This window comes from Onychomys torridus, chromosome 7 (assembly GCF_903995425.1).
Source record: "Onychomys torridus chromosome 7, mOncTor1.1, whole genome shotgun sequence".
NCBI lineage: Eukaryota > Metazoa > Chordata > Mammalia > Rodentia > Cricetidae > Onychomys > Onychomys torridus.
Genome location: NC_050449.1, coordinates 114,178,317 through 114,206,200, shown reverse-complemented (window position 1 = coordinate 114,206,200; position 27,884 = coordinate 114,178,317). Strand labels below are relative to the sequence as shown.

At 40.2% G+C, this 27,884-nt stretch overlaps 1 protein-coding gene and 1 pseudogene across 5 annotated transcripts in view; one reads left to right on the top strand and one right to left on the bottom strand.

Annotated features, from left to right (window-relative positions):
* The window catches only part of Nktr (natural killer cell triggering receptor), a 48,449-nt gene extending 21,222 nt beyond the window's left edge, over positions 1 to 27,227 (bottom strand). For 2 of the 5 annotated variants that reach the window (XM_036192082.1, XM_036192083.1), the window contains exons 1-10: positions 27,098 to 27,227; positions 26,867 to 26,962; positions 18,734 to 18,808; positions 17,949 to 18,056; positions 16,678 to 16,722; positions 14,721 to 14,808; positions 5,061 to 5,090; positions 4,426 to 4,571; positions 3,352 to 3,574; positions 1,813 to 1,968 (exon numbers count right to left, since the gene is read on the bottom strand). In XM_036192082.1, the coding sequence (XP_036047975.1) occupies positions 1,813 to 1,968; positions 3,352 to 3,574; positions 4,426 to 4,571; positions 5,061 to 5,090; positions 14,721 to 14,808; positions 16,678 to 16,722; positions 17,949 to 18,056; positions 18,734 to 18,808; positions 26,867 to 26,924 (929 nt within the window). In that variant the 5' untranslated portion in view covers positions 26,925 to 26,962; positions 27,098 to 27,227. Of the gene's footprint in view, positions 1 to 1,812; positions 1,969 to 3,351; positions 3,575 to 4,425; positions 4,572 to 5,060; positions 5,091 to 14,720; positions 14,809 to 16,342; positions 16,723 to 17,948; positions 18,057 to 18,733; positions 18,809 to 26,866; positions 26,963 to 27,097 lie in introns of those variants that run through there. The other 3 variants (XM_036192084.1, XM_036192086.1, XM_036192085.1) reach the window with 3 other exon arrangements.
* On the top strand, positions 1,008 to 1,126 carry LOC118588088 (annotated as a pseudogene).
* Positions 27,228 to 27,884: the final 657 nt, after the last annotated feature.

Sequence of the window (27,884 nt, the reverse complement as noted above, 5' to 3'; positions counted from 1 at the left end):
TAGTGTACTAGAAAACAGAGGCCTCAAACCAGACCAACGACGCTTTGCAATGAACACTTGCAAGTAAAGATATATAGACAAAGGGGTTTACTGCGTGACTCACTGTGTCACACAGCAGCTTCCATGATGAAATTTTAATTTTTTTCCTTTTTTTCTCTTAAATTTTGTTTTATTTTGGGAGAAGTGTTGCAGAGATAGAGGGCGGATTTGAAGGGACAGGGAGATTAATGTGATCAAAATGCATGATGTGAAAGACACATTGAATAAATAAAAACAAAGAAAAAAATAAAATCTTTTCATTTGTTTAAAAAAAAAAAAATCTTCCCCATGGCTAGGCCACAATGCCACCATGCTCATGTCCTTTTAATAATTCTAAATTTAAATCTAATATAGGAAGTATATTAAATAGTATTTCCTGAGACTAAACCTAAAGCCACAATACAAGGAAATTAACTACAATAGTATTTATGATACTAAATTTTATCTTCAGTCACTATGTAATTAACTTTGCACTATTAAAAGTGGAACAGATTTCACCACTCAGTTGGATCCACAGGGCTCAATCAACCTTATAATCCATTCTGAACAGAAGGCCAATCAGCAAGACTAGTAATATAACCTTCCAAGACCTCTAAATAAGCCCTCCCTGCCAGGCACGGCAGCATATACGTACCTACAACCCTAATACTCTAGGGGGATAAAGCACAAGGATCAGAACTTAAAGGCCAACTTGCAACACATACCAAGATCCATAAGCAGACAAAAGCCACCTAAGCAAAACAACAAAACACACCTTCTTCAATGAATAACTATCCACTTCCTTTACCTGTTTATGTACTCAAGTATGGATTCCGAAAAGGAGTCATGGTGAGTGAGTGTAATGTAGCAATGAAATAATAGATTTATCCATCCAAGAAACAAAAATATACAGTGTAATAGCTAAACATCACTGTCACCTTGACTGGATAGCCAATCACCTACAAGACTGGACATCCTAACTATCCCATGTCTACGGCCATACCACCCTGAACGCAGCCAATCTCGTCTGATCTTGGAAGCTAAGCAGGGTCGGGCCTTGTTAGTACTTGGATGGGAGACCGCCTGGGAATACCGAGTGATATAGGCTCATAGAAAGGGGGGAAATATGATGATATTTTATTTGTGCTGAAATGTGATTTTATTTGTATGTTAATAAATAAAGATGCCTGGGGGTCAGAGCTAATTAATAGCAAGCCATAGCAGAAGCCGGGCAGTGGTGGTGCATGCCTTTAATCCGATCACATGGCAGGCAGAGTCTGTGTGTTCAAGGACATAGCCAGCTTGGAGACACACACCTTTAATCTCAATACCAACCACAGAGACCTGGAGGTCTGTATAGACAGGCAGTGACAAGGAGGTCATGTGGTTGGGTTTACAATCAATGAGAAGGCAGAACAGAAAGTCAACAAAAAGACAGACACACAGGAAGTAGGATCTCTTTCTCAGGGGAAGGACGGCAGCAAGGGGTAAGAAGGCGGTTTTAGTCTCAGCTCTTAGCTACAACTCTGACCTCTTGGGCTTTTAACTCTGCATTTGGCTCGTGTTTCTTATTTAATAAGATGTTACATCTGCACATGTGCTAGAGCCAGGGCAGATTAAAGGAGGAAGGATGAGAAAGCCAGGTGAATGCCAGCACCCCTTTCCCTCTGCTTCTTGCCCACTGGGTACCCCTCTGCAGCGATGGACTCGACTCCCTGAAACCATGAGCAAAGTGTGTCTGTCAGTGGACACAGCAGGGAGGGAGAGGAGCAGCATGTCCATCAGCCTACTTACGGTTCAGGGTCCACTGTGACAGCAGGCATATCTCTTCTAAGTAAAAACCGGTTCTCGGGAACTGGGGGAATTTCTTCTGGACGGACAACTGGCTTTTCTCTTTTAGCATTTGAGTCACCTGATCTTTTTTCATTCACATCACTTCTCTCAGAATAACTAAAATAAAAATCAAGCCACCAATTTAGATGCTAGTATTCACAAAATAAAGGCACATAAAACAACAAAACTTAACACTCACCCTGAAGTGTTGACTTTTACAAATATATAAAAAACCTCAACACAGTGAAAAATCCAGAGCAAAGGAAAAAAATTTTTTTTTAAAAAGATTTATTATGTACACAGAAGAGGGCATCAGATCTCATTACAGACGGTTGTGAGCCACCATGTGGGTGCTGGGAATTGAACTCAGGACCTCTGGAAGAACAACCAGTGCTCTTAACCTCTGAGCCATCTTTCCAGCCCCGAAAATTTTTATTTAAAAAAAAAAAAAAAAAAAAAAAAACCCTAAAATTTTGAAATGGCAGTTGTCAATTCTGCTAATGTTTCCTTTGTTTGTTGGTTTTGTTTTTTTAATTATTATTATTTTTTTTGAGACAAGGTTTCTCTGTGTGTAGCCCTGGCTGTCTTATAATTCACTCTGTAGACCAGGCTGGCTCTGAACTCACAGATCCGCTGCCTCTGCTTCCTGAGTGCTGAGATTAAAGGTGTGCGCCACTGTCTGGCAATGTCCCTTTTTAAAATTGTATTCATTTACTTATTTGCATGTGCTAGTGTGCCGTGATGTGGACTGAGACAACAACTTGTAGGAAATGCCCCTTTAAACCATGTGTCCCAGGGACCAAACTCAGGTGGTCAGGCTTAGTGAGAAGCCACTGAGCCATCTCAATTGCCCATGCTTTAGGGAGAATCAGTTTTCTTCGGGGTGTGGACCCTGGTATACTGCCTATGCCCCAGTGGGGCCCTAGACCCCTTGCACATCTAGGCCACATTACACGGACTCAGTGGGTTACTCAAAGAAAAAAGAAAAAGGAAAAAAAGAGGAGGGAGACATAGTGGGGAATCTGAAGAGGGATTAGGAAGTAGATGATGGAGTTAATGTATGAAATTCTCAAAGAATAAGTACATTGTATTAAGAAAAAGAATTTTCAGGCATTAGGACTGGCAAGATGGTTCAATGAGGCTCTTGTCACAAAGTCTCATGCCTTGAATTTAATCTCTTGGGACCCATCTGGTAGGTAGAAACCACTCCTCCAAGCTGTCTTCTGACCTCCACACATGTGCATCTATCACATACACAACATCTTTGAATACACAAAATAAAACTTTAACATTAAAAAAAGTTCAGAAATACCTTCACCTGAAAACCCCACCAATCTTTGCTATAAGATGTCTAGACCATTCCTAGATTGTTACAGGCATCAGTTTAAATCCAAAGGGTCTCCTCTGTAAGTACAGTAAATAAGTACACTGAGCTTGCGGAGTGGTCACTGTGCCTCCTGTTGCAGGCTGTGTGCTGGGTTGGACCACTGACTCACTTACCCTTCAGGGCTCACTGTGCGCTTCCTCCTTGGTTCCTCTGAACTGCTCATTTCCTTCCGTCTCTTTTTAGTATGTCTGACTTTTGGCCGCCTCTTATGTCTCCTCCTTCTGATTCTCTCTTGTTCAACTTCACTTTCTGAGGATGATTCTGAAGAGGAAGAGGAATTGGAAGAAGAATCCGAGTCTTCTGAATGTGTTGGTTTCTTCCTTTTTTTCTCAAAAACTTAATAGATATTAACAAAAACATTAGTACCTGAGTCCAGTGCACACCATCCAGAGTGAAAACGTGACTGCTGATTATCATATAATTACTTCATGCATAGCAAACCAAAACTTAAAATTTTCCCCAGTTACATGTATAGCAGAGTTGCCTGCAAACTTGAAAAATACCAAAGCCCTTACCCACTATAAAGCCTATATTCTGAATAAATGTGGCAAGTGATGAAAGCTAAGACAGAAAATAAACAATGTAAAGGGAACAGAGAGATGCAGGAAGCTTTAGCTGACATTTGAGCAGAGACCTAAGGTAGGGAGGGGCCATATAGATATCTTAACAAAGAATGTTCTAGACCTCCAAGGGCAGGCACAAAGTCTCTTAATGCAGAACACAGGTCAGTGTGGCTGGAAGATAATGAGTAAGGAGAAAGAAAGACAACAGAAACCCCAGGCCTCTGTGCGAAGGTGCCACTGTAGGTATGTCTCGGCAGGATGGATGTGTTTACGAAATGGGGCTGAAGAGGATCACTTTGGTGGCTGCTGAAGACAAACCAAAGTAAAACAAGGAAACCAGCAAGGACACTCCTGCTGATAAATGGTCATGGGAAAACAAGGAGACAGAGGCAAGGTAGGTAGCTTTGAGGGTACTGCAATAACACAGGCATGGGCTGGCTTGGATAAGCCAGCAGCCAGGTAGAAGCAAGGAGAAGCTGACAGTATCTGCTGGTGGATGGGATAAGGCATGGCACAGAAGCCCCAAAGCTACCCCTATCCACACAGAAATTGAGAAGGTAACTTCAAGGTGCCATATGCTCTACCCCTCTATCCCAGACTCCTCGACCCTTCAAAAGCTCTTACCATCCTTCGTCAACTTTGTGGCAAGCACACCACAGTCAATAACGCGGACATCTGCATAAGGTCTGCTTGCAGCATCTGTTTTCAGATTTTCAATCTGTTCAATTACTTCAAAACCAGAAATAACCAGTCCAAAGACAACATGAACCCTGTCATAATATAAATTCAAGAAATAAATTAGTCTGATAATTACATTATGAACAGTAATTGGGACAATGCCACAAAAAAACATATCCACAGAATTGAAAACAAAGCCCAAGTATTACAAACCAGCTAGAAGGGAGTGACAACCTGAAATCTACTTCATTACAGAAAACAGCACCTGTTCATGTGAAGGAAAAGTGGGACTGTTTCTGTAGTGGCTCTTAGCCTTTCTAGGGTTAAGAATCTGGTAACAGAGTATACTTCATACTGAGAAACCACCTCAACAGAGACAATCAAAACCACACGGCTGGGAAGCCTACCCATGGGCACAAGTGAAAGACCTCTTCAGTAACAGGAGAGATGGGCTCTCAAAACTACTGTCCTCTGTGCCCCTTCAGGAAGAGTTTAGCTATGAAAGAATAACCCCTGATCAACCAGTCCTTCAGGCTTATCACCCAAATAACTCCCCAATATTTTAATAACTTGATGCTTACCCATCCAGGTGTGGAGCAGGCTTTGTAGTTCTGTACAATAAACATCAACACAAAGATGGTACCAAAAATGACGTATTCAGATGAAGAAAGCAGAAGGTTTAAACATAGCATGTAGTGAACAAAGAAGTAAAGATAAAAAGACAGAAAAATGTTAAGTATAATGTATATCCAACCTTAAAGACCCCCCCAAACACCAATAATAGCCACTTTACTGATTAAAAAAAAAACAAGATTGCAATGAATTATAAAACCAACTCTATTAGAATGAGATAGGTTTCATTTGCATTATAAAAAAATGTACAGAGTACACACTGAAATTAAATTTACTCTCAAATCAAAAACAATAATGGCAACAGAAACAAACATTAAAAAAAATTCCCAGCAGAATTAAACGAGGAGGAAGGCCCTGCCCCACACAAAGGAGTGATGAACACTGGCCACATACCCACTGGCTCTTCTATTTGTTACTTAAGACTGAGACAGTCTGCAGATACTTAAGACAGGCAATTGAGGAGCCTCGGGAGTACTATCTGCCCCTCTTCCTTCACTCAAGCCTCACCACTTGCACCCTTGAGAATGCAATAGTGAGGGGCTTTCAAACTGCTGATGCTCCTTACAGCAAAGTAAAAAATGAGGGTGTATTATTGACATCTTCAATTTCCATGGTCCAGAAACACCCCACCAGCTGCTCAGTGAATGTTCCACTGTCATTGTTAGGAACTCTGTGGGGTACACTTGGTTAAGATATTTTGAATCCAAGCTGGTTTTCCCGTAACAGATCTTTATATGTGAATAATAATGCAAAAAATCAGAAGTGGATAGCTTGACCAGCATTAGACCACCAGAACCTTAACTAGTAAGGATTAAAAACAGATGAGCTATCAGGCCATATTAAAGCAGTCACTTGTGTAAGAAGAATTCATATGCATTTCTATGTACGTTTTAAAGCCATTCTAAGACACATGAACAGAACACAATTTAACCTTTATAACAATGCCAAAAAACATTACTGTACAAGAGACTGTGATGCTTATACTTACTTTAAGAATATCCAGTTCTGTTAGAGGAGTATAGATAGTATTTAACGTAAAAAATTTAATGTCAACTTAAGTTTCAGAACTTTAAATGAATTTTGAGTTTAAGTCACAAGTCTCAAATATTTCTTAGAAAACTGAGCAGAAATTAAAGACAGTATAACTGTAAAATAAAAATAAAAACAGGTAACAAAAAAAGGTAAAGAAATGAAGAAAATCTAACAAACTGGTAAGCCACAAACATTCAAACTATGAAACAATCACCCAGAAGCCATGGCAAACAACTGTAAAACAAGATGCTTCCTCTATTGTAGAACTTTATCAAAACAGAAACTAACACACAAGCTAGACAGAAATCCCTCCTAAGAAGGTGTAAGAGTGCTTCCAGAAAGATAAAATTGCTCTGCCATGCAGAAGATGAAAGCACATGGTTGTTTACTGATTCGATAGATATGCTCCTCCTTTCTTGGGCCTCACTCTCAGGAATCTAGTATTGAGAAGAGCCTACAGATTTTTCTAGCACATACAAAGTCCAATTCAACTGCCACCTCAGCTAATACTGTATAAGCCACATAGGGCAAACTCTTGAAGCAAATTCCAGATACCTGCAGCAACACATACTCAGACTAACTGAGGATGGAACAGTGATCTTAGGACATTCAAGCTTGGGATAGATAACCTGTCTCATTTTGATAACGAACCTGGGTCCCTCACATGTGCTAGGAAGATGCTCAAACCCTGAACTACATGGCCAGGCCCTAGTTCTGTGTTTAATTCAAATGAAAACTGGTCAATAAACAAACTCAGTCCTTAGTGTACGCATGAATAGAAGAAAGGGTCATCTCTGCCTCTGAGGACAACTTTCAATCTGCTCAGCTTCCAAACCAATGTGAATCATTTAATTTCCTGGCACCTACAATTCAGGACATAGAAATATCAGCTTGCAGCTTAACTAGGATAGAATACATAGTAAGAACATGAACAGAATTTCACAAAAAAAGGAACTCTCTGGATCTGAGCCTACAAATTCCAGGACTCACTGTAAGGCAGGCTCACTGACACTGTGTTGACAGTACACATGATAAACAGTCAACAGCCCACAGGGTAACAGAAAGGCAGGAGGGACCATATGCTCAGCTAAGTCTATTAGAGCAGACAGAGAAACCCCACCCACCAACTCTTTACTACATCCAATGTTCTCAATGATATCACTTGTGCAGTGATATACACACAGTAAATGAAGACTCAGAAGACCAGAGCTGAGCAGAGAGGTGTAAGTTTATACACACTTATTAAAGCAAGGGAGAAACAAAGACAAAAAAACATTTCAGACTATAAAGCTTTCAGTACTCACATGTTTCTATTTTTCTCCTGTCACTTAGAGACACAGTCACTCCAGCCCCTGAATCTACTTAAAACAGTTACTGCAAAGGTTCACTTAAATCACAAACCCTAGAAACTGAAGAGCTATTGTTCCAAAGCATAAACTACACTTATGCCATCATCAGCCAGCTTTTGGACCTTACTAGCTTCTAAAATCCTAATGTAAAACACCACCCAGTGCACACAAGAGCCACTGAAATCAACTGTACTTCTTAGGTTAACCATAAGCAACAAACACCCTTGTTTCACATACACCACTGCTACACAGAACAAGCAAAAAGCTTTTTTTTTTTCCTTAAAATATTTCAATACACATAACAATAGGATTAAAGAAACAAAGGCAAAGAAAAAGAGAGAGAGCCTTAGAGTAATGAGACATTACCTTTGGAGCGCACGGTGTAACACTCTTTCTGTAAATTTTACACAAAAATGGCAAGAAATAAATTGTAATACACTTTTAAGACAAGACTGAATCTATGTTCTAATATCAATATAACTTTGAAATTAAAATTTTATAGTTTTATGCAAAGCAAGAAAGCTTTTGAAAATGGAGGGCTCTAAATTTTCTTTCATAAGGTATTTATGAAGAGATGAATATTGTTTTAGAAAAGCCTTGTGGAGATTTTCTCAGACTGTTGGTATTTTAACACAGGGGATGGTAACAGCTAACAAAACATTAAAGCTTCATTTATAATCCCAGAGACTAGCTATGCCATCTTTCTCAAAAAGGTAATGCATCTTGAATATGAACACAGATATACAAATCCAAATACTAGAAGTAGGAACTTCTAGTAAAAAGCAATGATCTCCCCTCCCCCTAAAAAAACCAAGTTCAGATCATTTAAAACAGAACTTGAAGAACTTAACTAATTCATTTGATTTTCACGCTTCTGTCTTTCAAACCCATTTTTGGTTATATATCACAACGTAACAGAACTGACATATTGTAAATACCAACATAAGTGGAAAATGATTTGGGCAGAGTCTGTACTATGCTCACTGCTTGTTGCATGTACTCAAGCTATTAAGTCATTGGACAGAATTAATAAAAATAGTTATAAGGGCACAATTAGAACTTTAGGATCTTCTCTGAGGCTCAAAAGGCAACAGAGGTGACAGCCACAAGATTTATGTCTAATCTGATTTTTCCCTTTATGAGAATTCTTTTTTTTAAGAATACACACTGATGAATTTTAACTAATAAAACCTAAAAAAGTAAAATAAAAACTCCTGACTACATAAACCAAAAACCCTACAATATCACAAACAAAAATTTGCCAGGAATTTAGGTATATTAAGTAAAATGTTGTAAAAGTAAATTAGAATCTCTCATATACATGAGATGATACATGCATTAGTGTCACACACACACACAAAATAACTATTTTAAATCATGCGGTTTTCAGAATATAAAACAGAAAGTTACTCCAGGCCTAAAGTAAGAGGGCACTAAAACAACTATACTAATGTCCCCTTTGACATACAAGTCGTTCCTTCACAGCCTGAAACTACAGCTGTCACAAAGGGCCTGGGCAACTCACAATGCTCTGTGTCCCCAAGGTCACTCAGACAGAAAAACCATCTAAAACTCAGCTCTTATATAAAGGAAATACACAGAAATGGTAACTAGACACACATCTCTTCTGACTGCTAACATGTATGTCACACAAGCACTCAGTAAATCTAAGCCAAATGTTAGAAACAATGATATTCTGAGAAAGTGACTTTAAGTTCAAATGTCACAAACTCCTTCCCTCTTAAAAAATTTCTGAAGTTAGCATATGAAGTTATTACTTCCCCTAAAAATAAACCAAGCCCAGAGCAACAACGAAAGTGGTCTAAGGTCATGACATCTACGACATCTCCTCTCACACACGTTTATGAATGTGTGGGTGGGACATTTCTCTCCCAAATGTACTTCTGCTTACCCAAGTGTCAACACAGATTTACAAAACCCTTAAACAGCTGCTTCTTTCCTCTCCTTGCTTCCTACCATGAGTGTTCCTCTCATTAGATGAGGAGCTGTTTGTAAATCTGATTCTTAAATGATATAAAACAATCCTAGATCATGTGCCCTTGCCTTATTTATGACCTCTGTAATAAACTGGGGATTAGAGATGTGGCTCAGTGGTTAAGAGCACTTACTGCTCTTCCAGGACCAGAGTCCATTTGCTAGCACCACGTGGCAGCTCACAACCAGCCATGTAATCCAGTCTCAGAGACATGATGTCCTCTTATGGCCTCCAGAGGCACTGTATCCATGTGGTACACTGACATACATGCAGGCAAAACAGCCATACACATAAAAATGGGGAGGAAAAGAAGAACGTCATATATATATATATAAAATCAACAGGTTTGGTGTGGAGGTACATGTCTTTAATGCCAGCACATGGAGGCAGAGGCAAGTGGGTCTCTGAGTTGCAGCCAACCTTAGTTTAGAGGACTGCTGTCCAGCATTTACAAAATCTTAAGCTGATCACCAGCACTGAGAAAAAGAAAAAAACAAATTTTGTTTAAAGGTCAAACTGAATTTTTTCTTTTTATCTTGTTTTCATAAAAATTATCATGACCAGAAATAGTGGCCAGTGACAGTCTATTCACAAAAGCTTTGAAGCCATAAAAGGCCTACACTGGGGCTGGAGAGATGGTTCAGTGTAAGAGCACTGAATGCCCAGCACCCACAAGGTGGCTCACAATTCCAGTCCCGGAGGATCCAATGCCCTGTTCTGGCCTCTGAGGGCACTGCATGCACATGGTACACAGACATGCAGGGAAAACACTCATGTACACAAACATTTTTTTTTTTTAAAGGCCTGCACTGAGAAATATTTCAGTAGCAGCTGAGGGAGTGAATGCTGCAGTTCCTGGTTTAGACAAGAAGAGTCCCAAGTCTTTTTGTGGTGCTTTTCTGACTGATGAAAATTAGGTAGCTATAGAATAATTTCTTTTAAAGAATGCTTGTACACAAATCATTCCATATATTCAGAAATTTAGGCCTTTCTATAAGACATGCTCTTATTTGGGGCTAGGTAGGTGGCTCAGTGGTACTTACTGTGTAAGCATGGGGGGACCCTAGTTCTGATAGCCAGCACCCATATAATAGCTGGTAAGAACATGTACCTGTAATGCTAGAACTGGGGAGGGCAGAGAAAGGAGGGTTACTAGAGTTTTCCAGCCAGCTAGTCTAGGAGAATCTGGAGAGTTCCAGCTTCAGTGAGAAACTGTCTCAAAAAAAAAAGGGGGGGGGGTTTGACAAAGAAAGATACTTGATGTCAACTTCTAACTTCTGCTCTCAAGTATATTTGAAAACATTCACGCATGCACACACATAAAGACATAGGCTTTTATAAGTAACAAAAAGAGTAAAAAAATTAACTCAGGGTACAGAAAAACAGAACTAAAACCAAGATTTCTTTGTATGTGGGGGGGTGGGGGTGGGGAGTGGGGGGGTGAGTGGGTGGCTTTTTGAGACAGACTTCTTGTGCTGTGTGTCCTAGGATAACTAGGAACTCACTCTGTACTCAAATCCACAGCTGTTCTTCCATAGCCACCTGAGTGCAGGGAATCACAGGTATGAACCACACCAAGGCTTCCTGGTAGCTAGGTACATATTCCATCCCACAAGAGTAGTAACAACGAAAGTTATAAACTGACCTTCCAATTCATTGTTTGATAATGCATTCTTAGCTTCTCAATGACTATAGGCAATATAAATTAGCACCAGAATTATCACTAGCAATGACAGCCAAACCAAGTTTCCCCAACTGTCATTTTCTTTTGCAGCAGAATGTCCCTGACTCTGATGACCCTGGAGCATGCCGTCCATCAGCAGCTTTCTTCTCTTGTCTTAACATTTTCTTCCAGAATGTGAGAGAAGACTCTAGAGCAGCCTAGACTGGGCATGTCTTTTTTTCCTTATTTAGCATTTCATTCTCTATACAACATTAAACTTGTCCCACATAATCTCTAATTCTACAGCTTTTACCTGACTCATTCATTGCTTCACCTGTTTTCTGCAGTGCTAGTGACTAAGCCTACAACCTTGCACATACAAGGCAAGCTCTCTATCCTTGAACTACACTTTCTGCCCTAGAGCATTTATTGGTTTTGGTTTTGGTTTGTTTTTTTTTCAAACACTTGATCTAAAAAAATGAACAGAAAATGACAAAATGAGTAAACACTAACAGGGGTTGACTTGGTGAGTGTGGTCCCAAGATTCTGAATTTATTTAAAAACAAAATGTTTCAATATGAACTCTTATTTCCTTAGTACTTTGTGAGGATGGGGCCACATACCATTTCCTTCCCATTTCTTGAGCAGTACTACTCCCCAAAAATGTCTTTTCTTCTTCTATATAAGCTCCCCAAACAGAAGCATCAGTTCATATAGCAGTCAACACAAGCAGCTAATCGTTAAATTATAAATAGCTGTAAAGAAAACCTCATCTTCACTATGTATGGTCATAAAATATACATCTACTAAGATATATTCTCTCTTCTCTCTCTCTCTCTCTCTCTCTCTCTCTCTCTCTCACACACACACACACACACACACACACACACACACACACAGTTTTAGCCACTAAAAACAATACATGTAAAATTATATTGATGAAAACAGCATACACCTTAGGAAGGGAAGTTGCTAAATGTGTGAGCATCAAAACAACGGTTAGTGCACAGAGCACAATAATTTCCCGATGGCTTCCACATGCCACACTAACAGCACCAAATTTACTCCTTGGGAACTGTAAAAGATTTGTGGGACACAAACTTGAGTACCATTTTGTGCAGATGTTTTACAAGTCCTTGCAAGACCAATGAAACAATCTATAAGACACATCTGAAGCCTCTCTTGCTTTCTGTTTCAGAACTGCTACTCAAGGTGCCACAGGAGACATGTGGTCAAAGAACAAAAACCCAGAGCTGTTCCAGGAAAGCCACTGGGTAGGTCTGTCTATGATTATACACACAACAAAGGACAGTACATTATTCTTTTTACTACTTCCAGCTACAAAAGGACATTGGCTTGCAAGATATAGAGTTTCAAAGACTTCTCCTTTATTGGCTACCATCTCTTTCAGGATATTTTGTTCAGAAATGTGAACATTAGTTTGATTTTTATCTTGCAACCTGTGGAAACTGGAATTTTCAGCCAGCATAAAACAGCACACAGGCACATAAGTCACTTAAAAAAAATTAGAACAAATTTTGTGTGGGTGCAAAATGTTCAATCACCTCCAAGACTGTGAACTCCTCTCCACAAGGAAGTTTCAGATAAACCTCACCAAACTAAAGATAGGGTTGTCATGCATCCAGTGATTTCAGTGCTATCATCTATAGTTAACTATGAAAGCAAGGTTAAATTTTTTATTCCTAACTTATTGATTTAGATTTTTTCATTTAGCATTCCTCTTCAAACAGCAGTCCAATGCAAAATTAGGCCACACAGAAAGCAGTGATGCCTTTACTAAATGTTTCTAGAAATTTAAGTAGCTATTAAAATGATAAGGTAACAGGATAGAGACAGAGGTCTGTATTAATAAGCTAACTATATGCAATAAAGGCAAGAAACTGCTACTACCTGATAAGGCAAATTTTAAAAGTAATGATATAAAAAAGAAACTTTAGAGCCCTCAGATGGCACCATCCTGACAAATGAATTGTTAGTTTTTCATGTTCACAGTTCAGATAAGCTTAAAAATGGAAACAAAGAGGCCTTAGAGCAAACAGCTTTGACACGGATTTACTACAAAAAAAGTTTTTGGAAATCTACCTCTTTACTTTTTGCACGAGGAAAAGTACTCCAATGAAAAAGTGTGTAACTAACCATCTGTGGGGTCAAAACAGGGCACATAAGTGACTGTCTCAGGTTTCCTTCCCCTGTTAACGCCAGCACGATCACCTTCTACTAGCTTTCCATTTTTAGGACATCTTTAGAAACAGAATGCCCTTATCTGAACTTCTTCAGATCATGTTGGAAATCTTTCAAACTTAAAATGTGAGTTTTTTTAATATGAATAACTGACTCCTTTAAAGACAGAGAAGCGCCATTCATGTTTATCCATTCAGAAAGATGTAAAAGAAAACGTGATAAACCATGAGTAAGGTATTTCTCCAACATACATAGAACAACAGAGATTACTGTCAAAACTATTAAGCTTCATGCTGGGCAATTAATTACCATTCATATTTTATATGATGAGATAATAAAAAAATAGGTTTAGATGGGAATGTAATTAAAAGTATGCCAAAGGTTTTACTTAGAATTTTTACATGAGAATCTAGTCTTCGGTTGTGCATGCATATACAAACAAGAAAAAAACATTATTACTGTGTATGACATCTGTATGTGTATGTAGGCACATGTGGAGATTAGAAGACAACTTTGCAGAGTTGGTTTTCTCCTTCTACCTTTATGTGGGTTCTGGGGATCAAACTTGGGTGGTTGGGCTTATGTGTCAAGTGCTCTACCAACACTGAACCACAGAGCCAGGCCAAAAGTTATTTGGCTCTTTGAAAAGAAAATTTAGTACTTTAAAGTTTGTTGAGTAATATTTACAAATTTGGGAAAATGACAGCCAATGTTGAGTTAATCATTTTCCTATACTTCCTTTTAGAAAATAATGTTACCTCTCTCAAAACAAGCTCATAGTAAGAGAGAACACAAAAAACAAAACCTCACATGATGGTTTACCCAAACCATTTTGTGCCTAGGGTCCATTGTAGACAATTTTTTTTTGAGACAGTATCTCACTATGTAGCTCTATAGCTCTAGCTGTCCTGGAACTCACTCTATAGACCATTTGACCTCAAACTCAGAGATCTGCCTGCCTCTGCCTCCCAAGTGCTAGGATTAAAGGTGTGCACCGCGACATCCCGCTAGGCTCCATCATGAACAATTTTTGCATGTTCATCATGAGTTCCTATTCCAATCTAGGTTTCTAAACTGAGCCTTCAAAGGAGGAAAAGGCTCCAGTCAGAGTCCTTCCTCACAATGGCAGCATACTCTGGAAACAGTGTGTGCCTTCTGGTTACATGTTTTAGTTCCATTCTTCAAATCCAGGATACGAGCTGAGTGCTGAAGTACCCATTAGAGATTACAGTTACTACCTAACATCAGACACACAGAGCCAAAGCTGTCAAGTGTTTGAGCAGTAAAATGAGGTTAGCTATCCCATCTTTCTCATGAACAGCGCTTTTCTGTAGGAAAAGTTCATCTCTGCATTACGCCTACTCACATGAAAAACTGGGAACCATTGGTATGTTTCCCTCGGTTTGCCATTGACAAAAGGAACGCTCTGTCATGTTTGAGAATAAAGTTTTCATCTGTTTGAAGAAAACACAAATTTGTTAGTCTCCAATTATAAGCAGCTTTTAAAGTCACGTTCAAGTACTAAATTGAAAGCAAAGGATGAAATTCCTCTTCTGGTAGGTAAGATATGTGGCAATATTTAGAAAAAAAAATTAACTAATCAAATAACAAAAGCACAAAAAGGCCAAAAAGATACTAATTAAAGCCTTGAGGAAAAGAACAGGTATTTAACACTGTACAAACAGCCTTAGAACAGTCACTTCCAGCAGTAACATACGTGGCTAAATACTTTATAAACTACTGACTCTCAGAGAAGACCAGTCAAGAAATTTTTAGAAAAATATCTACAGTTCAATGTATTTCCTTCAAGTTTCCAATTAGCCTGACACATGAACTATACGTAGGTGAGTTTAATAAGCCTAATCTTTAATGCTTAGCATTTGTAAGGTAAATTTATTATTCTACTGAAGTCAAGCTGGTCTATGAAAACAAAAATATTACATATAGTAAGTTTTAGGAAAATGTCAAATTAAATTAAGTATCAAAAGGATCACAAAATTACTATGGAAGAAAGTTGTATGAAACTAACTTTTTAAAAGGTAAAATACAATCTTTTTTTTTTTTTGGAGCTGAGGATCGAACCCAGGGTCTTGCACTTGCTAGGCAAGCACTCTACCACTGAGCTAAATCCCCAACCCCGGTAAAATACAATCTTAAGATACAAAAGCATCCCTATTCCACAGGGAATAGCCACATTGAAGCGGCCCACAACATGCCATTAGAAAGGGGAAAAATTCTGCCATCACCAACACTTAAGAGATGGCTTTAATTCAGTAGAATATCTTTAAAACTAGACAGCCATATCACTCTGGATGTGCCTGACCTCCTCTAATACCAGAAATTAAGCAGGGTCAGGCCTGGTGAGTATTTGGAAGAAGCATCTTTAAAACAAATTTCCTTTTACATTCATACAAACAAATTTTTCTTTAGAACAAACAGAAACATAAAACTGTAAAGAAATGATCACCTTGCGGACAGGCCTCTGAAAAAAGAGCAGTGATCCCTTTTCTCCAAAGGAAATGTAAAAGGCCATCACACACTGAAGCTGTGACAGCACTGAAGCCTAGCAATGCTGGGCCACTGTAAACCTCTGCAGCTGACTTTTCTAAGGCTTTTTGGGGAAGTGCAATAGTTAGACTTATGAAATGTTACTACTGTAGGAGTAAAATACAACCATAAAGTTCTAGTACACAAAAGAAAACATACAAACCTTTGAGAAAGGAAAAAATACCATCTTTTATTCAAAGAAATTGCTTGGTTTGGGGGGGGCGGGGAACCACAACTAGATTCTTTTATTCCCTGATGTGGAACTAATAACCAATTGTAAAGAAACAAAGGCACAGATGCATGTATGAAATCACATAGACTTTCCAAGTTCTTCAAACAGTACAGACATCCAGCCACCACCTGACCAGACTGTCCGTGGATTTATTAGGAGGGCACAAGGGAGCAGAGTGGAGTTTGTGTTACTGAGCTTCGTTCTCTTACCTTTTCATTTTGCAAAAGACCACATTCTCTATAAACAAAAGAATATGTTGACAGTTTTAGGCAGGAAGATAGGAGTTTTCATGTATATAGTTGCCTAACCTCCATGCTGAAAGTCATGTTTAACCTTAAAGTTAGCCTTAATTAATCTTGTCAATTAAGTTATATATTACAATATAATTTATCCCCAAACTCATGCAAATAAAGTATTTTCATGCAGCATTAGTTTCATGCAAAAAAACGTGAACTACAAGTAAACCTCTTCTCATTAAAGTATTGGACCAAACTTGCTTTATATCAGAACTGAAATAAAAAAACCACAAAATACCAGGCCTTACCTTTAAAGTATCCACCATAAATTGATTCTCCACCTTTTCCATTACCTGAAAACAATGAGCCATAATGAAAATTTGAAATATTCAACACATGAAAATTAGTATCTTTTTGCAAGATTGTAAAACATCGGTAGCGAACTTCTGAACTTCTGCCCTCCGGGATTCTCCCATTGTGCTGTAAGCCTGTATTTAAGACCTCCTCCCTCCTTCAATAAATGGCATTTGGCATTCAAGAAAAAAAAAAAAAATGTATCATGTACTTTGATGTAATTATTCTATTTCTGGAACTTTTACCAGAAACATTCACAAGACAGTGTTGATGTAATATTAAAAATACAAATAAAGTGTGCAATATTCATGAAAAAAAAAAAAAGAAATTTAGTATCTTTAAAACATCTACTAGTGTATGCACACATGTGTATGTGTACAACAGTGTAAATGTGGAGGTCAGAGGACAACCTGCAAGTGTTAGTTCTCTCCTTCCACCATGTGAGTCCCACGGATTGAATGAACTCAGGTCATCAGGCTGGATCACAAGTACCTTTACCTGCTGAGTACCTTGTCAGGTCCATTTGCTTTATATTTAAGACACACCCTCACTAGTGTAGGTCAGTGTTACCTTAAATTCAAAATCCCTAGCCTCTACCTCCCAAGTGTTGGGATTATAGGTGTACACCACCACATACACCTCTATCACAATTATCATCATCATCATCATCATCATCATCATCATCATCGCAGTACTTCAGATTGAAACCAGGGCCTGGTACCTACCAAGCAAGTGCTCTACCTTTCAGCTACATTCCCAGCCCAATAAATTATTTTTGATGGCCTCAATATCCTGAAGGAAATCTTGAACCTTTCACCTGCTACCAAAAAAAAAACCCCCATGATTCTAGGTGCAGTCAATTAATTTAATCTTTAAAATATCATGATAAGTACTATCAGAAAAATGCTCTATGACCTATTTATTTCAAGTAGTAATCACACTAAGAAATTTCTAGAATAGCTGTAATTGAACAGTACTGTGGTATTCACTGGAAGGTAATCTATGAGACAGTTATGTCACTAAAATACACTACATACAATACAACATCACAGTCTTTTATTTTTTCACAAATTCTCGATCTGTGACATCTGTTCATTCAACAGTGATGCACTGAGCACACAATATTCATGTCACTCTGTGACATGATGTTCACCATTAAAAGCAATAATAAGATTCTTTAAAAAGTGACAGATGGATTTATTAGGAATATAACTTTTAGCTCTACCTTCACTGAAGTCCCCACCCTGAATCATAAAGTTTTTAACCACACGGTGGAATGTAGAACCTTTGTAACATAACTTCTTCCCAGTTGTTTTCCCAAGGCCTTTCTCCCCTGGGGGGAAAAAAAAAAGAAATTTAGCTACAAACCATCATTCCATGGGAATAACCAACACGCTAATCTGCAGTCAAATCCCTCCCATGTGCTGATACGGTGAGAGACGTAAGACACAATGTATGTAGCATACGTACATAACGTACAAACCAAAATAAGTAACACAAAGCAGTGTATGTATTAAACTGATCCAGAAACAATTCTATGTTCTACAGAAGAATGGGGATGAATGAAATAAATTAGTTCAAACATTTTATCTCTTTGTGTTCAAATAAAAGTTTTAAAAATGAAGCTTGCTATTTCTAATGTTTAATTTTTTTTTCTGCTTGGCTAGGGTATGTACAGTGATACATAATAAAAAGCAACATGTTTTATAATTTAAAAAATTGAAATTTAGATAAAATTTTTCCAAGATAAAATTAATTTTAAATATGCCCCATTTGACAAATACATAAAAATTGTACTACATGAAATAGAATCTTATCATTTTAAAGATGATTTATTTTTCCTCTTGTCCTCTCAATTACTTCATTTCATATGAAGTAATGATAACATTTTAGCCATAAAACTCCCTTCACAGGCAATTACATTTTTATGAAATTTCCCCTGCCTTAAAGCAGATACAGATACAAGTAGCCAGACATTCTTATTGAAAACAGGTTAAAAACTTCACTGACCTGAGCATAGGCATAGGAAGTTTTTGCATGTTTTTGGACATATGTCTGAGAAGAGCTGAAACATAATTCGACCAACTGAAACAAAATACATGAGGAAAAAAGAACAGTGAACAAGTTAATACAAATATTCATGTCAGAACTGGGAGGTACCTTAGTAATAGTAAGTTTCTTTGTTTTTTAGAGATCTAACAGTGAGGGTTAAAACTCATGGCTCTAGCACAAAAATTGTACGATTTGAAGTATTTTTTTAACAGAGCCCTCTTGTATATTAGACTTCTTTAATACAGAACTAACAACCCTTTTAAAAAATATTTGTTTGGTTTTGCTAGGCTCAAGATCAAACCCACGGCCTCACAGATACACAGCAAGCGCTCTAGTACTGAGCTACACTCACTCCCAGCTCCAAGTATCCTTAATTAACAGTCATGTGACCCATTAGGCCCTGTTAGTAAGTAGTACATGCCTCCCATAAGAGTCTATTCTGCCCAGCACAGTTAGAAGGAAAGTTCTTCCATGCTGTCTTTGGAGCTTTCTTCCCTCAGCTGTTTGGAGCCAATCACCTAAACTGTACCCACACTCAACGCTCATGTTCCACTCCCTGTGAGCCAGGGGAGAAAAGGATGCTCAGAAGAATGCTATCTACAATAAACACACTACGCCCTGAAAACTGTTCATAAATTTTCGTCTCCATATTCTTTTTTTTTTTTTTTTTGGTTTTTCGAGACAGGGTTTCTCTGTGTGACAGTCTTGGTTGTCCTGGAACTCCCTTTGTAGACCAGGCCTTGAACTCAGAGATCCACCTGCCTCTGCCTCCCAAGTGCTGAGATTAAAGGTGTGTGCCACCATGCCCAGCTCCATATTCTTTTGAACTGTTTAAAATTACTAAGCTGTTGTTAATAGGTTATACTTGTTAATTAGCATATATATATCAAAACTCAGACATTCCTTTAAGACACAATATCCAAGCACACATTCCATTAGTCCTCAGGTCAGTGAAGTGAGATCTTCCTGAAAAGTGCAAATCCTGTTTTAGTATTATCATAAAAAAATAGTTCTGAACCATGAAGAGGTATTGCACAAATTTAATCCCAGCACTCAGGAGGCAGAGGCAGGTGGATCTCTGAGTTCAAGGACAGCCTGGTCTACAGCGTGAATCCCGGGACAGGTAGGGCTACACAGAGAAACACTGTCTTGAAAAACAAAAACAAACAAGAAACCAGTTCTGACCTGTTCAAAGTCTCAGTAAAAAGATTTTTAAAGTTTATTACATTTCCTTGTATTTATTGGGGGGAATGGTATGCATGTATTACAGAGCATGTGTTGAGGTCAGAGGACAACTTGCAAGAATGAATTTTATCCTTCCATTATACAGGTTCCAGGGATCAAACTCAGAGGATCAGATTCAGCAGCAAGTACCTTTTCCTGCTGAACCATCTCTCTGGCCCCCAACAAATGGGAGTTTTAGTTCATAATTCTCTCCTAATCCCATCTCCTCCCTCATTCTACAAAGTCTTTTCCCTTATGGACATTTTATTTAAAGAAGCAGTATAAATCAAAATGAACTATACATTAAATATAAGTCATGTTTAGAATAGACACAAACTGAGTCCTACTGTTTATATTAGCAGTTTTAATATATTTCTAGCTATCCCAGTCTGTCCTTTACTGCACTACAGATACCTGTCATGGACAATTGTCAGAAGCCAGCTCCAACCTGTAGAAAGGTTCTTGGGGAGAGGAGTGAGGAATGATAGAAATATAGACAGAGACAACGAGAAAGACAGAGACACAGGACAGCTTCAGGAGGACCCTGGGTCAATACCCAGTCACCTGGACTTTATTCATGATGGGCCTTTTCTACATCAGCAAGGGGAGGGGCAAAAGATCTCCCCCTTTCAAGGTTGAGGTATAAAGTACCAACAAGTGTAGACCCTTCAAAATACCTGGTAACCGCACCCTTGACCAAATCATCCCATTATGTATCCCTGCTGGGCAAAGCAAGCTCAGAATTTCAGACCTTGAGTAAGACCTCACTAGAGAGCCTCTGTGGGCCCTCACGGACAACCAGAGGGATCATTATTGACCATCCATCATGTGAGGAAACTTCCCTGTGTCAACATTCAAAAATTACACTCTGACAAAGTAAAAGTTTAAAACAATTTCAAGGTGGGCGGTGGTGGCACACGACTTTAATCCCAGCACTCGGGAGGCAGAGGCAAGCAGATCTCTGTGAGTTCGAGGCCAGCCTGGTCTACAGAGCTAGTCCAGGAAAGGTGCAAAGCTACACAGAGAACCCTGGGGGGGGAGGGGGGGTGGAATTCAAAGCTTTAGCTGATTCTTCAAGAAAAAGATGGGGAAAGGAAACAAAAAGAAGAGTTTTAGGTAATGAATGACCAATATGTTTAAATACATGTCAGAATTTTTCAAGAATATCTATGACATCAGTAACATGGAAATACTTTACCAGCATAATAAAAATATCTGTGTCAATTCTCATAAATGCCCAAAATAGCTGAGGTGGGCATCAAATTCACAATCACAAGCTCTGCAAGTCAGAACATACTTTCATCTTTGGAATCATTGTAACAGTGTTTGCCTGTTGGATAAAATAAACAAAAACCAATAGAGTGTGGTGGCACGAGTCTTTAATCCCAGCACTCTAGGCAGGAGAGATCCCAGTGAGTTTTGAGGCCAGCCAGAGCTGTTACACAGAGAAACTCTGTCTTGAAAACAAAACAAAATACAACACAACATAAAACTATAGAGATCCTGTCTAAAAGACCTGGGTTCAACTTCCAGCACACACACCAGGAGGTTCACAACCACCTAAACTCCAGATCTAGGAGATTCCAGTGTAGTACTCACTCAGGAGGCAGAGACAGGTAGATTTCTGTGAGTTGGAGGACAGTTTGATGGTCTACCTAAGTAAGTTCTATGACAGCCAGAACAACAGTTTCTCCCTCTGTAGGCCAGGCTGGCCTCAAGTGCTGGTATTAAAGGTGTGTGCCACTACACTGGCTTCAACCTAGGCTTTCTTAAGATCATAGAAACATCTAAATCGGTGGATTTTTGTTTGTTTGTTTTTCTTTTTCTTCTTTCCCCTAAAACTCACAAGGCTTTAAATCAGTGGCTCTCAATCTTCCTAAATGACGATTTAATATAGTTCCTCACGCTGTGGTGAACCTTAGTCATAAAATTTTGTTGCTACTTCACAACTGTAATTTTGCTACTACTATGAATCATAATGTAAATTATCTGTGTTTTCTGATGGTATTAGGAGACCCCTGTGTAAAAGGGTTGTTTGATCCCAAAGGTGTCACTACCCACAGGTTGAGAACCACTACTTTAAAATGAAAGCTTGTCAAAGTTTCTCCTTTACAGGTGACTAAGTTATTTATCTCCTAGTAGCACAATAAATTTGAAAATGTGAAGTCTAACATTCAGAGATGTAGGCCTAACTACCATAACCTAACCTGATGTAGAACATTTTCTACTGGACTTAATCTCAGGAGGCAAGGGTTAGCGGAAAGTCTTTGTCTTTATAGCTTATTAGGATTGGGGAATAGACAAAATATAAAGCTGCTATGACTTTAATTTGGTGCAAGGTTAAAAAACACTGCCATATCCAATTAGAGATGGCTCAGCAGTTGAGAACACTGGCTGCTCTTACAGAAGACCCACCTGGTAGCTCACAGTAACTCCAGTTCCAAGGGATCTTATGCCCTTTCTGGCCTCCAACATGCTGGGATTAAAGATGTACACAGACATACAGGCAGGCAAGCAGGCAAAACACCCATACATATAAAATTTAAATAAAAACAAAGCAAACTGCTATCTCCAGAATTTTTTTTTTTTTTAAATATCCTAGAGCATTGATTTTCAACCTATGGGTCACAATCAACCCCTTTAGAGTTGAGTATCAGGTATTTGTAGCACAATTCACATCAGTAGCAAAATTACAGTTAGGAAGTAGCAACAAAATGTTCTGATTTTGGAGGTCACCACAACATGAGGAACTGTATTAAAGGGTTGCAGCACTAGGAAGGTTGAGAACCACTGTCCAACAGCAAGGGCTGGGGTGATGGCTCAATAGACAAAACATTTGCATCACAAGTGTGAAGATCCAAGCTTGAATTCCCAGAACCCATGTAAAATGCCAGATGCAGACCTGTACACACATGTGTATGTGGAGACACACAGACACCCTAGGATAAACAGATTGACCTATCGGGTTCCTAATGTATGACAGCATATTAAGCACATGCTTTACCATTGAAATATATGTTGGGCTGGAGAGATGGCTCAGAGGTTAAGAGCACTGATTGCTCTTCCAGAGCTCCTAAATTCAATTCCCAACAACCACATGGTGGCTCACAACCATCTGTAATGAGATCTAGTGCCCTCTTCTGGCCTGCAGTCATACATGCTGTATACATAGTAACTAAATAAATCTTTAAAAAAATAAAAATAATAATAATAATAAAAGAAATATATGTCTAGCCTTCCATTTTGAATGAAATACAAACTTTATCAGAAGAATTTCTGCCTATAAAGAGGTATAACTTGGCCAGGCAGTGGTGGTGAACACCTTTAATCCCAGCACTCAGGAGGCAGAAGCAGGGGAATCTCTATGAGTTCCAGGACAGCCAGAGCAACACAGAGAAACCCTGTCTCGGGGGTGGGTGGGTGGGTGTCCATAATTTGAGTTAATTCACCTATACAGAAATTGACCACTGTAAAAAAACAAACAAGAAAATATTAACCTGAACTAAGCTCATTTGTGAAACAAACTGTAGGCTTTCAACAAATAGCTTAATGGAATTGTATTATTTTACAGAAAACAGTAATACTTGATACTCTGTTTCTAAAGATGTAGTCTCTGAAGAAAAGTAATATGCTTCAGTAGTTTATTTTCAGGGACAGGCATAAGCTCTGGTCATGGAACACATCAAAAAGAAAAAAAAAAACAAAATAAAACAAAAAAAACAAACAAACAAAAAACCTGGCTCAGGGCATTTGAGAAGGAAGGGGTGGGGCATGTAGCTCAGTGGTAGAGCACTGGTTAGCATGCCTGATGCCCTAGGTTTGATTGCATATCAAAAGTAAAAGATAAAAGAAAGAAATATGACATAAACTTCATCCCCTCAAGTTTCTATAAACACACACACACACACACACACACAGAGACAGAGAGAGAGAGAGAGAGAGAGAGAGAGAGAGGGAGGGAGAGAGAGAGAACAATAAAAACTTCATTCTTAGCTAGCCTTCAGGACTGGCCACTCAGCCCCTGTACTCTTTATACTCTTTGAGACATAGTCTCCATTAAGTTTTCAGGCTGGCCTCAAGGTTCAAACTCAATTTGTAGCTCAAGAGGACCTTAAATTTACAAACTTCCAGTCTAGGCCAAATTCCTAAGAAATCTCCAAGGAAACAAGAGTCTTGTGGCCTCAGTTTCTTCAAAAACAGGAAATTGTTCTTGGAATGTGTTTTTGTGACCTTCCCAGGTGTAACAGACAGGAGGGAGTTCACTTTAGATTACTGACTACAACTGGCTATTATTTGTTTCTATGCATCTATGGAAAAACATGTTTTTGCCATGAACAGCTTGTGATTGTATTAGTCAGGTGACTCTTCTTAACCCCCAGAGCATAAACTATCTGATGCTTTGAATAAAACTGGCTATAGCATGAGACTTTAGTCTGCCTCATTTTTAGGCTCCACTCTCCCAGGTTCATGCTGCCATTAGAGAAGTAAACAACCCATTTTTAACCAGGAGGGGAAGATGAGCTATGACTACAGACTATGGCAACTAATGCCTATGCACACAAATCTGACAAATTAGATAAATCCATCAGTTTCTTAAAAGCTACAAACCACCACTACATCAATAAGTAAGTAACAGACATGTAGATGAACATTCCTGTATCTATCAAAGAAATTAAAATATTCATTAAGAGCCTTAATAACAACAAAAGAACAGTCACAGAATTATTTCCAATAGGAACAAGTCACTGAATTCATACAGAAAAACTACTATATAATTTAAAGGTTTCCCCTTTAAATCTGTATTTGCATTCATTCCATAGTTTTACAATTCAAAAGTTAATTGTTTTGCATTTGTACTGATGGTAGGTAATTGAAAATACACACTACATTGTATTCAACTCTTAGCAGTGTATCTTGATTTCCACGCCATCTCTGCTTATCAAAGTAAATCAGATCCTGTATCTGTGAGGAGGCAGAGAATCGAACTTGGAGCTTACAGATGGTAGACAAGCACTCTCCCACACAACTATATTCCTGTATGATTCATCTTTGCTCAGTAGTTAATCCATGCTCCAGGTAACACGAATTTTTACTAGTTTTTAAGAGTTAAAAACAATCTAAGCAGTGGTGGCACATGCCTTCAATCCCAGCAGAGGCAGTCAGATCTCTTTCGAGTTCAAGGTCAGCCTGGTCTAGAGAGTGAATCCAAGACAGCCAGAACTGCACAGAAAAACAAAAACAAAACAAACAAACAAACAAAAAGATGTCCTTAAAAAAAAAAAGACATTAAGCAAAGATTGTGCAGCCACATTAAGTATTTTCCTTTTAAGATTCCTATCTTGGGTGCCGGGCGGTGGTGGTGCACACTAACTCCAGCACTCGGGAGGCAGAAGCAGGCGGGTCTCTGTGAGTTCGAGGCCAGCCTGGGCTACAGAGCTAGTCCAGGACAGGGGCAAAGCTACACAGAGAAACCCTGTCTTGAAAAACCAAAAAATAAAATAAAATAAAAATGAAAGTCACGGGAGACAGATGTGCCTCACTTGTGCCTGCCAGGCTGAGACAAGAAGCTGGCCGCCAGCTTGAGGCTACCCAGGATTGCTGAGACTTTCTCAAAAAACAAACATGCTTTACGTGTGTACATGTGCACACATGTACGTGGAAGTCTCCCTATGTGTGCCTGTGCATTAATGAATGGCTGCACACTATGGAATTCCTAAGTAAAACAACACAGCTGCGGCGTACCCACGATCAAAGCCAGGTCCTGGGTCATTCTAGGAAAATAACTCTACTTCCCAGTCATGTTCCTAAGTAACTAATTATTGCTTTCTAAGTATGCTCACACCTTAGGTTTACAAAGATCTGTGAAAAAAATCTCCACAGAACGTTTGGTAAATGCTGAATGTACTGCAGGAACAGTAAGGGCTGAAATGTTAAACGGGAGAGGGGACATTGTTAAGATCACTTCATTCCTTTGTTCAGAGGCCTTTGCGGTCTTCCTGTCACCGAGTGGGAGTTCTCCCGACTCTCTCCCGCCACTCAGCCACACTGGGCTTTGCTTTCCCTCTGAGTGTTGTCCACGACCGAGCGGTTCTCAAATGCACCCACCCACATGGTTCGGCTTCTCATCTGCTTAAATGTCTTCACAAAAAGCACTTTTCTCACCACCTCACTGAAGAGCACTGGAAGAAAGGTGTTTTTAACCCTTCGTTAACTGCCCGTGGTCTTCCAACAGGATGTAAACATGAAAGTGGCAGCTGTTTTAAGTCACTGCTGTACCTTCAGAGCCGAGGACAAGCTCTAAGACATCCACAACTTAAAGTGCGTTAAAATTCCTGCAGTTTACAACTCTCGAGCCTAGCCGGCGTGGTGGCACCAGTGCTTGGGAGGCAGCCTGGAGGCCAGCCTGGTATGTGGAAGGAGCTCCAGGACAGGCAAGGCTATACAGAGAAACCCCGTGCGAAACACAGAACGAAACAGACAACTCTGCGCCTAAAACAAGTATTTCAGGAAAATAAATGAATGTTTACGCTGTCCACGTGCATGCTTTACGTGTGTACATGTGCACACATGTACGTGGAAGTCTCCCTATGTGTGCCTGTGCATTAATGAATGGCTGCACACTATGGAATTCCTAAGTAAAACAACACAGCTGCGGCGTACCCACGATGCAGTTCCGGGTGACGGAGCGCACACGGCCGCTCTGTCGCCTAAGCCCCTTCCCCAGCAGTCCTCCAAGGAGACGGGAAGGCAGTCGACCGGCTCGTGACGAGCCAGGCTGGCCTCGGAGGGGCGCGTACCGCTGGGCGGCCCGCCCGCCTCCCCACCCGGCCCGCGGGCGTCCACCGCCCCCAGCAGGCCCCGGCTCACCCGGTTCCCGGTTGATCTCGATGTCGAAGTGGCACTGCGGCCGGTCCTGGGCGCCCATCGCGAGCGCGGCGGCGGCGGCGGCGGCGGCGGCGGGAGCTGCGGACAGGGAGGAGGGCGCTGAGGGCGGGCCGGCGGGGCGGGGCCGGGCCCGGTGACAGGGGCGCGGCCGCCAGGAGGCCGCCCGCCGCCCGCCCCGGCCGCGGGCTCCCGCACTCCCGTGGAGCTCCTCACCTGGCCGCACAGCTCCGGGTCAGCGCAGGAGAACGCCCTGCCGGCGAGCCCAACGTCACCAACGGAAGGCCTCCTCCTCTCGGCCGGGGCCAGCAGCCCAGTGCCACGCCAAAGCTCGCGAGACTGGAGGCAAATGTCGCGAGAGTCCAAGCTCGCCGAGGGACGGCCCTTGTGCCCCGCCCCTCCGTATCAGCGGTCCAATCCCGAGTTCGCAGCCCTGTGCGAGCTGTCAACCACCGCTGGCGCGGCATCGCGAGACTTCCTGGTTGTCTGACCAGTGAATGAACGGGTTAGTGAGGTTTCCAGAGCCGACGTGGCCTTTGCGCTTGCTCTCTTTCTCGGGGCTCTTGGGTGCCGGGTGGTGGTGGTGCACACTAACTCCAGCACTCGGGAGGCAGAAGCAGGCGGGTCTCTGTGAGTTCGAGGCCAGCCTGGGCTACAGAGCGAGGTCCAGGACAGGGGCAAAGCTACACAGAGAAACCCTGTCTTGAAAAACCAAAAAATAAAATAAAATAAAAATGAAAGTCACGGGAGACAGATGTGCCTCACTTGTGCCTGCCAGGCTGAGACAAGAAGCTGGCCGCCAGCTTGAGGCTACCCAGGATTGCTGAGACTTTCTCAAAAAACAAACAACAAAGCCCCAAGCAAAACACAAACTATGGTGTTGCACACCTCGTAAGTGAATTTCAAAGTCATCCTGAGCTACATAACAAATATGTACAAATGTGAAGAAACCAAGCCAGGTGGCCGTAGCCATGGCGCAGCACTAGTTACAGAGGAACTGGGT